The sequence below is a fragment of the Triturus cristatus genome, chromosome 8 (genome assembly GCF_964204655.1).
Source record: "Triturus cristatus chromosome 8, aTriCri1.1, whole genome shotgun sequence".
Taxonomy (NCBI): Eukaryota; Metazoa; Chordata; class Amphibia; order Caudata; family Salamandridae; genus Triturus; species Triturus cristatus.
In genome coordinates, this window is record NC_140591.1 from 424,322,444 (window position 1) to 424,334,843 (window position 12,400).

The 12,400-nt window shown below is 47.3% G+C and overlaps 1 protein-coding gene across 1 annotated transcript in view; it reads right to left on the bottom strand.

The window, feature by feature from the left end:
* NUFIP1 (nuclear FMR1 interacting protein 1) overlaps positions 1-12,400 on the bottom strand; it is a 333,972-nt gene that overhangs the window by 46,154 nt on the left and 275,418 nt on the right. The window contains exon 8 of the mRNA XM_085621822.1: positions 4,288-4,416. Coding sequence (XP_085477948.1) covers positions 4,288-4,416 — 129 coding nt within the window. The remainder of the gene's footprint in view (positions 1-4,287; positions 4,417-12,400) is intronic.

Here is a 12,400-nt window from a genome sequence, read left to right on the forward strand (position 1 = left end):
AAGGCAGGCAGCCTGCACCGCCAAGGTGTCGTCTGGGTAGAATGACAATGAGTTACCTTGGTGGCGGATTTCACCTTTTTCCCTGGCCGCTCGGAGGATGGCATCGCGATCGCGGAAGTTCAGGATTTTCACGATGATTGGGCGAGCAGGCAGCCCGGGGGTCGGGCGAGGACAGAGTGAGTGGTGCGCTCTTTCCACAATAAAGACCAGGGAGAGCACATAACCAAACAGTTCACGCACCAGTTGCTCCACAAAGTCTTCCATCCGTGATATATTGGTGGATTCCAGAACTCCTGTGATGCGGAGATTGCTCCTACGGGAGCGTGCCTCCAAATCCTCGTTCTTGAAGCAGATTAAATTCAGGATTTTATCCATTTGGAGGAGTTTTTGACGGTCTTGAGTGGCGGCGTCCTCAGCGTCTGAGACCCTCGATTCGACATGCAGCAAACTGTTGTCGTGGGAGTCCACCCGGAACTTGACCACGTCGAGGCAAGAAGACAGCTGCTCCAGCTGAGTGGCAATGCCAGAGACGGCCGATTTGACCTCCAGCATGATGGACTTGAGGTCATCTTCCCGAGCGGCGGCCATCTCAGCGGAGAATGTGGAGTCACCCCCATCGATGGCTGCGCCCCGCTGGTGCGTCTGTCTGCGCTGGTCAAATGTGATCCGCGGTTGTTTGGGGTCTGCTTTGCCCATGCTGATCACCAAAAAGGGGCAGCGCTCCGGGGGTATCCAGCTGGGCGGCAGGGTGGTGGTGACCAATTGAAGAGCGGCCAGGTAGAAGGAAGAAGGAGCGGAGGGGAGCAGCGTGGGGGGGAGGGACGCCAGGGGCCCAAGGAGAGTACCTGGAGTCGTGTCAGACGCCCACACGTCCTGAAGAGCACCAGCAGGGGCCCCTGAGCCAAGAAGGGGAGACCGTCAGGGAATGTGTGCCTCCGCGCCAGCAAAGCGGTCTGTAAGGGTGGGTGCTCAGCAGGATCTCGCACCCGCGCCCGGGGCGGCTGTAAGGGGGAGTGCAGTCGATGGGGAGAACGCAGCTGGGATGCACGGAGGGTGCACGGACCACCCCCACAGGGCCAAGAAAACCACCAGGCTGAGAAACGGAGCAGTGCCGATAATAGGAAGCGGAGGCCCCGTGGTATGCACGTGCGCCCCCAGAGAGCCGCAACGGACCCCGGAGTGTCTGCACTCACCCCAGGCCGTGATATCAGGCCACAGCAGGTGTGGGGAGGAAGGTGGAAGCCCAGCAGGGAGGGCAGGCAGGCGCCAATGTCAGTGGCCGCAGCACGCCGGCAGCAGAGTCCATCTGCCTGCAGGTAAGCCCAGGGGCAAGACAGTCGCAGGTCCTGGAGTCCTCGGAGGGCTACACCTCACAGCAAGCAGGCCCCCAGCCAGATAGGGCAGTGAAGAGTGGGAGGCCGGCTCGGCGGCCACAGGCAATCCCTTCAAGGGGCCGCTGAGCTGCAGCGGGAGGGGGGAGCACACAGCGGGGAGCCAGGGGGTATGTGCTGCCTTCGTCACGAGGCCAGAGAGTGAGAAGGCCTAGTCGGCGGGCGCCGGGGTCATGAGCAAGGTGCCCGCGCGTAACCAGGCCAGGCCGTGTGACAAGCGCGCTCCCAATCCCACCGTGCAGCGCTCCCACAGCCGCGGTACTCGCCAGCAACCACGTCGGGACTGTGGTTATTTCGAGCAGGATGTAGAGCCTGATCTCCAGAAGGTCGAGGCCGAGCTATGCGAGCCTCGGATCTCATCACAGCGGGAATGTAGAGCAGCCGGGATCGGATCGATCAGCGCTCCAGGGTCGGGTAAGCTATAGGAGCAGGGAGCCAGGTCACGATGTGTGTGTCATCTGCAGGATTTTCAGTGGATATTTAGCTTGGCCGGCAGAGCCCACTTAGAGTGCAGCCAGCCAAGCCACGCCCCCCCTACTATCGCCTACATGACTCCCCCTCCTGCAATTGTGCAAACTCAGCATTCAGTACAAGGTCGGGTGGAAATTTGTCCTTAATTCGTTTTTTCTCAAGTTTAGCTAAATGTCAGCTTCCCCTTTCATCAAGCTGGTCTTCCTGACTCTTCAGAATTACTTCAGTATAACAGATCAGGTGTTGTACAGAATAGCAAACCAGGTGAATTCTTGAATGGGAAAAGACATGGAGGAAATGTTCATGTAAGAAAACAGAGCTTTTGCAGGTATCTCCCACTTTTTACCCCCATGTGTGAATGTTGCCGGTGTTTCCTTACTGTGACCTGGGCTCTGCTTGCCAGGCAGAGGGCCAGTGCTCTGTGTAAAAGGTATATGGTAATGAGGTGAAATTACAATTGGTACTGAACACCTACCTGTAAGTCCCTAGTATATGGTAAGGCATGCACGTTTAGAGGCCCAGTCGGTTTAATAAACGTAAGTGTGCATTGCTGTGGTGCCTGCTGTCATTTTAAAGGCAACTCTGCTTGGCAGGCTGCTTTTAAAGTAAAACTATGGTGCCTGCTGTCATTTTAAAGGCAGCCCTGCTTTTAAAATAAAACTATGTCCAAATTCTACTTTGGTATTAAAAGTATTTGCAAAGTCTTAAACTACCTGATGTTTTACCTATAAATCAGTTCTAAAGGTCTACCCTAGTTGCCTAATCCCTGGAGTATGCCATAGATGGCTGACTGGGCACCGAAGGATGCTTCGGTTTAGAGGTAGACTTCAACCGCTGTTTCAGCTCCCAATTGTTGTCGGTGCCAGCATCGAGACCCCAGAAGTCATCGAGAGAGCTGTCTGCATCGAGGTGGGCCAGGTCTTGAGTGGCTGGTTCGCGCCAGGCTTAGAAACCTCTGAAACCTTAGGGAAGTAGCAGCGATGTCTGGGATGCAGTGGCGGCCTGGAAGGCTGTGTCACCGATTATGGGCTCGACGTCTAACCCCCGGAGGGACGTGGGTGACTTGGTGGTAAAAATTGGTTCTTACTGATGTCTTCAAATCCAGGCATAGTGCCTAAGCACTATGCTGGTACACACTACCCTACCCAAAATTGACAGTGGCCAGACTGGATCTTATGGCATATTAGGCTGCATGCTGTCGTCCAAAACGAGCCTTTGTAAGGTGGAATGGAGCTCCTCCTCTTGGAGAGGTTGCAAGATGTCCTCCACTTCAGCCCATAACTCATTCAAATGCCTGCCCAGGAAGCATGTTCTATTGACAGAGCGAAGGGCGAGGCTTGTGGAGGAGAATATTTCTTTCACAAATGTCTCTATCCATTTGGATTCCCTATCAGCTGCAGTAGTACGGAAAAATTGGGGTACTACAGAAGAAAGTCCAGGTCTCCAGGAGCCGACCTGTGCCGCCTTGACACTTGTATTTTGACGGGGGGGAGGGGCAACTTTGTGGTTTTGTCCAAGTGCGTATCAGGACATCAGTCAGCTTTATTAAAGGGGAGCGGAGGTTCCTCGTTGGATTTTGCTGGGTTGAAGACCACTGTAAGCCTATTAGATATTAGCTCTTGAATAGGTAGTGTAAGGCCAGCCACACTCCAAATTATTGTTGCAAAGGAGGCGGACTCCTCAGTAACCATTGTGGGATGAAGAAAAGAAAGGCCAATGTCTTACGAGGTATTCAGGCCACTGGCATCCTGGAGGTCGTCAAAAAATTTGCTGTCATTATGTTGGTAATCATGGTCATTGTTCCTAATATTATAGTATGGTGCATAGTCTGGCTCACATTAGGTATAATGCCTAGGTCTGGTTGGAGGAGGTGTCTCAGAGTTTAATTAAACTATCAGCTCCATTTCCGATGACTTCTGTGTCAGTATCTACATTATCAGTCATGGCGCTGACGCTGGAATGGAACATACAGGCAATTTTGGATTTGGGGGCGGCGCCAGGGCCGGAGCGGACGGGTCAAAGCCAGGAAAGGGGTCGGTTTCTGAGCTAGGTTGATGGGTACAATTGAGTCAAGCATGGATCCGCAATGGTTATTCAGTATTCTAGGTCTGTCAGTCAGAACCCTTGGAATCTACCCAGGGACTGAGGTAACTGATTCACATATCTGATTACCTAGCTGCTGAATTGATATGTCTAGCAATAAATATTTTTGCATGTGTACCTGCCTGCCTCCAGAGACCTATACCTCTGTCCATGCCTAAGCAACAATTGGTTAACTACTAGAAAGCAAAGCAAGTGAAAAATACAGTTTGCTCTTTGGTCGTAAGGCAATCACTTATTTTGGACTCTTAATCCCTCTGTTACTTGGCTATGATTAGCTTGATTTACTAATAAAATATTTGAAACCTCAGAATTCAGGACTCACCCTCTGGTTCGCTCTCAGATGTACTGCCGTAACTTGCCACCAGACACGCCAAGCCTGAAGTCACCTGTTTTGGTATGACAATGAGCCCTACATTCCCACTGACCTTCTGCTTTTCATCCTTATCAGAGTCTGTTAAGAGAAGAAAAATTGTCAAGGTACCCGTATTTGCCTCTAATAACCTCACATTTCACAAATACAATCTCATAAAAACCACAAACTACATGAGAACATAATACAGGGCTTTAACCAAATAATAAAATCAAACCTGTGTGTGTGGGTTGGAAACATTAAGTACAGACAGCAGACATCCTCCCACTCTCCCCAACCGCAAAAGCAACCAGTCTTCTGAACATTGGCCTAATTTCCTTGTAGTTAAACCATCATAGGCAACAATCAGGGATATTACCACTGCCACCAGCCCCCCTCAAGACACAGTGGGAAGGAAAAAAGGAGAGGAGTGTGGGCAGAGGTGGTCTGGGTCCCAAACAGGCCCCTTCTGCAGTGAGCCATTTTGAGAGCGGCATGCCCTAAAACTACATGCACCCTCTAATCAAAATGCAGTGAAATTTGAAGTTTTAGATGATACACAGAACTAAGGATAAATAGATTGGTTGCTGTAACAATAAGAAAAAAGCAAGAGAATATTTTAATCATCGATTTGAGGAAAGGACTTCATGTTTAATTTCAGAAGCTGTATAGCTCAAGTAGACTACAGAGGATGTGTAATCCATAGTGTTGCATCATACAGGAAAGATCACACAATATGTTTCACAACTTCATCAAAAAGAGACACGTTTATCACAATCCTATGGGTAGGTATGTTTATTACGATCATACAGGTGCCAGAACTGTTTCGGCAAAATGTCAATCAATTGTAAAAATAACGAAAGATTTAACAAATGTATGGGTGATGCTGTAGATTCTGCACTGGATTGTTTTACATGGATGCTTTTGTTACATTTTAATATTTAAAAGATGACATTGACCGAAGTAAGAAACATGTTAACTGAAAGAAAACAAATGAAAAAATCTTAACATTTCGCATTTGAGATCTTTTCTTCTTCTTCACAGTGTAGGGGGTTAAACACAACCTGTTTACCCCACTAAGTGCACTGTCTCAAATGGGTGGTGCACTCTATGTTTGTACAAAACCGTTCTGTGTTTTCTACATACCACAGGGATATAAGATGATACCGTCAAATTTCAAGTCCCTCTGTTCTAATTTGTGGGTCAAGGAACCATCACACCCAACAATTGTACGGTATCTGTTAGACCTGGCATCATTGGCATGAGTCTCTCCTCCATTTTTTTCTGTTTGCCTCCTCTGTTTACAATGTTTTTGCTGGATTATTGCTTTGGGCACTGTGCCACTGCTGATCAGTGCCACAGTGCAAGTGCTCCCTATGTTAAATTGTTACATTGATTGGTGTTACCAGGATTGGCTTGGTTGACTTACTGTTCAGACCCTAGTCTAGTGCACTGCGTGTGCCAAGGGCGTGTAAGTTAACTGCTGCTGGTGGGCTTGCAGCACTGGTTGTGCCTCCCACAGAAGCAGCGTGTAAAATGTGTCTCAGGCCTGCCATCGCAGAGCCTGTGTGCAGTCCCTGACTGCCATGTCGACTTGGCAAGGAAACCTACTTGCCAGTCTCTAAAACCTTCACTTTGCCACATTTCAGACACCTCTATGGTAGGCCCTAGGGCTGGGTGCATTGTGGGTAAAAGGTAGGTCATGCCCTGATGTGTGTGGCATGACCTAATAGTGAATTACAGCCATTTTCGTTTTTCACTATTGAAGGGCTACCTGCCTCCAATAGGCCAGACTGGGCAGACTGATCATTAACTCCATTATAATCTAACTGACTCAGGGAGCATGGTAGCAGATCGAGTTTAGTATCCCTGAACTCAGAATTTAATAACACACCCTTTAGGATGGATGGTTTTTAAATTCTGTGTTTGAAAATAGCCCTTTTAGAAAGTGGCTATTTTCTTGTCCAACTATCCACCGGTCGCTGCTGGTTTGGGGTGTGTGTCAGGGGCTGGGTGGCTCCAGAGGTCTGAATGAGTCAGTGTGGGGTGAATGAGGCATCTACACTTAGAGTGGGGGAAGAGTAGTCCCTGATAGCCTGCCCTGCCTGACACAATGCTGGCTCCACCTCCTGCTGGGCGACTGATAGCCCTGCTCCTGCCAGTGACAATACTGGCTCCGCCTCCTGCTGGGCGGCTGAGGACCCTGCCCTGCTCAGTGAATAGGCCAGGTGCCTCTGCCTGGCAATACCCACAACAAACCCAGGATGGGGGGAATTTCCCTGCTTGGACAAAGGGAACAAAGGAGAAATGGGGTATAAGAGAAGGACCCCTGAACCAAGAACTCAGATCACTTCTGACAAGGAAACCTCTACCAAGGTCAAGAAGCCTGCTGATCTAAGGACTTGCCTCCCCCTTCTGCCAGTGTGCTGTTTGCTGGGGGGAACCTGAAGCTGCTTCTTTATTTTTGCCAAGGAACAAGGAGAGAGGAACTTGGTGTGTATCTCCAAATCTCCATGGGCTGGAAGAGTGCTAGCCTCCTGTTGAAGTCACAGGGCCAAAGGACTTCACCCTCTACTGAATTGCTGGTTGCTGGAAAGTGCTATTTCCAGTACACAGGGGAAAATCTGCAGTCTCGACGCCGCCGACGCCGCCGAATCCAGCTCGACATCGTGAGTAACGGCTCCAGTGTTCCGAGCCTTCGACGCCGGCCGCCGGGCCCGATCGACGCCAGCAGCAACGCCAGGAGTAGTGAGTATCGGCTCCAGCTCCAAGTGACCCCGTCTTGACGCCGGTATCGACGCCGCTGAGTAGTGAGTATCGGCTCCAGCTCTAAGCGACCCCGTCTCGACGCCGCTGCTGATCGCATCGACTCGACGCCCTCCTCGACGCCGTGAGCGCTGCTCCGGCCCGACATCCCTCGACGCCGCTGCGGATTGACCCGACTCCGAGGCACGATCGACGCCGACCTCGACGCCGACATCTCGACGCCGTGGATCATCGTTTTCTTCATTTCCAAAGGTACTGTGTTTGTGGGTTCTGTTGCAACTCCAGGCTCGACGTAGCGCTCCTCGCGGTCGACGCCGAACCTTGGGAATATCGTAAACTCGACGTCGTGTGACTCCTGTGGGGGTCACATTGTTGCCAAGAACTGTGTTTTAAGAAGAATACGTACTTTTGTTGCTAAAGAACTATTTCCTGAGAAGAACCTTTACTTGAACTATTATTTTTCCTTCCAAAGAGTATTATTAAGACTGTGGTATATTTTTGTCGTTATTTGGTCTTGTGCTAAGCCTTATATAAAAATACTATTTTTATAATAACTCCTGTGTTGTGTCCATTTGTAGTGTATTCACTTTATTACTGTAGGTGGTCATAAATGCTTAACACACTACCTCTGAGATAAGCCTGTCTGCTCTGCCAAGCTACCAAGGGGGTAGCAGGGGTTATCTGAGTGTGTAATCCCCTTGCCCTGACTAGAGTTGGTGGGTCCCTATTTGTCAGAAGTGTATACCTCTGCCAACTAGAGACCGCCGGTTCTAACAGTATCTAAAAAATGAGGCATATAAGATGGCGAGGTGTCCCTCTCCAGAAACCAGGATGCATACATTCACACAGGGTAGTTGCACTCAGCGTTACTAGTACTCACTCTTACAGGTCTAGTGGTTCACTTGCACTAGAGCAACATCAATTGTCCTTCCGCCCCCACATTGGCTGGGGCATTCTTCCTTAAGTGGCATTCGTATTACCACCTAAACTACTTTGACCAGTAAATGGTAAACTGTGAAGCACAACTTGTTATTCCAGCACCTGCAAGAGTATTTTCATCCATTACCCTCTCGGGCACGCATAAGTGTCGGGCTCATGTCAAAGACCCCACGCTAGCAAAGCTACAGTGTGTGGCAACGGCTGTGGGCCAAAGTCTGTGTGGGAAGGAAATGTTAAGTATGTGCACTCTTGGAGCCCAACAACTCGCCCATGTGGTTGGTAGCCATTGGTGGAGCCTCCCTCAATGTCGGCCACTTTATTTCCGCCAAGAGCTGAGAGTCCAAGGTCCAGCAAATTCTCTCCATCTTCTAATTAAGCATTCTGGGTGAAGATGGGTTGAATAAAATGAAAAGCCTCGGGGAATCCGCATACCAGCGGCTAGACTAGGCCTAGTACTGGTCTGCCAAAGTCCTAGGTCCTCATAGAGCTGAGTTTTTCCTGTCAGGCTGGGGCCTTTCAGAGTTCTGCCTCCATTCAGGATGACGTCAGGTCCCTTTCACTCACGTTGGACATGGCAGGGCAGAGGCCCTGCAAAGCTGCCTTTTAGCCAGCACCCAGGATCACTGCACTGCAATCTTCAGAAGTCCGATCACATACATTAGCTCCTGCATTGGCTTACTTTGCTGGAGGACATACATTTTTAAGTGGTCTCCCAAGCCTCTAAAACATACTTTGCAGGGCCTGCAGTAAACAGGGTACCTAATTCAGTATTAAAACAGCAACAGGCACATATACACACGTAGGCAATGTAGCCTTACAAAATGCATACCATTTATCACTGTGTTGTGAATAGCCAAAGCGCATCCTCAATGACTGGACTTATCAATGACAATTGGAACTTCAAAGGGATCAGAAAATTGGGAGAGGTTTCGGTTGGAACTGATCAAATATCATTTGAGAAATTGAGGAGGACCAACTCTGGAACATCCTCGCAGCACACACTTCCCAGGTGTCATTGATATGGAAGAATACCCCCAGTTATAGTGTTGTGTGTCGATTTAGATACTGTATATAGGTTTCCCGATTTATGTCCTTATTTAGGCACAATTCGCATTGCCCATATTTAGGCATAGAAATCCTACCCTTATTTAGGGATTATCCATGCTAACCAAATACAGGCATGGCCAACTACATCCGTTTATCTATGTCACAACGAGTTCTTGGAAAACCAGACTCTTAAGCCTTTATGACTTCCCCTTGCTTGGATATTGATTTCTCCAAGAACTCATTTATTATGCATGAACATCTATTCCTTAGGGGTTCATTCATGACATTCTTCTGACCGACTTTTACGTCAATACTGGCATTCCTAAACACCTTCAAGGTATAAATATACCTTCACTTACCATGGCAAATCACGGTTCGGCTGCCTACTTGCACGACGCGGCTCGCCACGGCAAGTTCGGAAGGAAGTCACGTCGCCTGACGCACTGACCAGATGCTGTCATCCTTCTCGCAGAGAATCCAGCTCCAGTGTTTTTTGACTCCCCTTGCGGGGTGTTAGAGATCGAGACTCGGAAAGAGATTCCAACCTCACTCATTCTGGTATGGAGCAGACAATAACCTAGTGGGACTTTTGGAAAATCTTGGCAACTATAGCTAAACTAGACTATAGACAAAGAGCACCTACTTCTTACCTCGTACTACACTTAGGTAAGGTACACTGGCGTAGAACTAGCTAGAGGCATCAGATGAGTATTAACATTTTAACCTGTGTTATTTATGTATGTATTTTTATGAATATCTGTCATAGCTACAAACCATGCTATGCAGTATTATTTTATCTTACTGCTAACACTGTACATATTATACTTCGCACTCTGTCTTACGAGTGTAGCAGTTCATATCTCTTGCACGAGAATTAAGACTGTTGAATAAACCCATTTTATTGAAACGCCCATCTATCTATTTCTGTGTAACTCTGTAGAAACGAAGCATGCACGATTGACTGAGTGAAACTGTTATCTATTGTTTCCAAGATTCAGAGATTGTTCCGATTCGAAGGGAAACAAAGTTGTCATGTTTATGCGATTGTCAGAAACTAATCCCTTCTTGTTTATTCGAGAAGTTTTCTAGTGACCTCTGAGTTAGCTCGCACACACAAGTAATTAAGTTTAATGTACTCTATGGAGACATACTGACCTCAGTCCTATCTCAAAACTATAGTGTATATTATTCCAATGCGCAGTGCCTATCAGGGATATAGGAACTACACTACAATAGGATAGGATCCTCTCAAGCCCCTGCAAAATAAGGGCAATATCAGGGATATCATCCACTGGTAATATCTCGGGTTGCATTCTAGTCCATTTTTCACCCACTATGCCACTTCCGAGCGAGACCAGCGATATGCAAGTCAGTCTTAGCCCAGCTCCAATTGCAACAGTAATGCTTGTCCTGCGAGGCCAGATTTCCTCAACTGGAACACAAGCAAACCCAGACTAGTTTTGGGATAATTTTGCCTTATCAATAAGGTACAGCATGAGTCCAGTGGCACAGTGAGCATGGGACCCACCATGGGGCCCTCTCACTCTTAGGATGTCATATTGGGGAACATGGGTAAGCAGACTTAAGAGAACAGGCAAACACTCATTTAATGCTCACAGGACGTCTGTTCTGGGTAACGCTCAATATAGGTTTGGCGTGAATGGCTGCTGTTGCTTTGTATATCAAAACAAACATGCTTCCATTTTCACATCAAGTTAGCCTGGATTCTTTGGTCTGCTTTTTCAACGTACACATCCCAAGCAAGATAGCCCATCTTCTTTCTGTAAATTGGCTCAAGCCATAATTTTGCCTGGTATTGACAACTGTAACTCACTTTATTTAGGGCTTCCTTCTGGCTTGTTCAGTGACTAAAAATCATCAAAAATGCTGTGGCTCGCTTAATTCTGGGCATTCCAACATGTTCTCTGGTTGTCTTCCTGTCTGTCAGTTCAAAATTGGTTACGGTCTGCAAAAGACCCTATATTTAAGCCCTCTGCATGTGTCAACACGTATTTTACAAATAAGAAGCCTATGTACCGTTAGTAGCATCTGTTCTCCTACTTGTCACACAGGTCCTTGTGTTCTCCTTCTGCAGATTTCTTACAGATCCACAAAAAAAAAAGCTCATACATTTATATGCACTCGAACCTTTCTATAATCCAGGGCTCTTGTTACTATCCATCTTGTTTTTTGGAAAAAAACTGAAAATGTGTGTACTCCAAAATCTCACTAGCAATTTCCTTCAGGGGGCAGGGCGTCCTGGTTATGTCTGCGTGCTCTCAACAAGAGTATTTCATCATTTTGCGACTGATCTAGGTGTTTCCACAATTTTACCCACACACTGAGTACGTTCTTGTGGACTTTAATATTACAAAAAGTTGTGTTGACTTTTTATAGTGAATTAAGGCTTTGTTGGAAACTAGCAGTGCTTGTCTTCTGCTTCCACAAACACAATTTTAATTTGGATGAATGTTTTTCAGGAGTCCATGATCAGACTTACATTATTGTTCTGGAAGATAATCCAGGTATGGCATTTCCTTTTTCTTGGACATTGGGAGTACCAGGTGTTCGGTCATTCTTTATGTCAAACTTAGCTGTAATGTTTTCCTTTAATGTCCAAACAACTTCTAAGCCAACATACCCAGCTGGGATTTCAGAAAGCATGAGAAACCATTTTTGTGAAATGTTTGAAACCTAAACACCTCTAAATAATCGAAGCACCCCAAACAATAATGGCAGCTAGTTTCTCTACTTTCCCCCCAATTAGCATTAGGTCCAAGAATGCCGTTTTCACACCTTCTTTATGTTGTCCTTTACTTGACTTTTAATTAGCTTATCAATTACAGTTATTGATGTGCACTGGTATGCATGTATTGATATTTTTTACAGGGGTGTATATCTCATTTTTTTAAGTCCCTCGTCTATCTTTGAAACAGTTCTATGACACTTTCCATTAATGGTCTTAAGAAAAGGAGTGCTGCTATTCTTAGTGGTTTTTTTAAGACACTGACCCAACACCCTGTACCAACTGTGTGTGTGTGTGCAAGGCTTGTCTTAGTTAATGCCGACACTCCCAAGATCCTGATCACCCCTTTTCCGTCTGTAGACTATATCATGTGCCCTACATCAGTGCTTGTGACTTACCCACCTCCGTATCATAACAAATTAGGGCATCAGCAGACCTACTGAGTGACTAGGAATGGATTCCTGCTCTTCTGCTTCACCCACTTTAGTTTCACTACCCAGCTAATGGATCAGTATCAGCAAACTACTCTCGGGTCACTGCCTCATTATTCCTTAAGGTCTCTCCGCCACCAATCACTACTTGTATCAC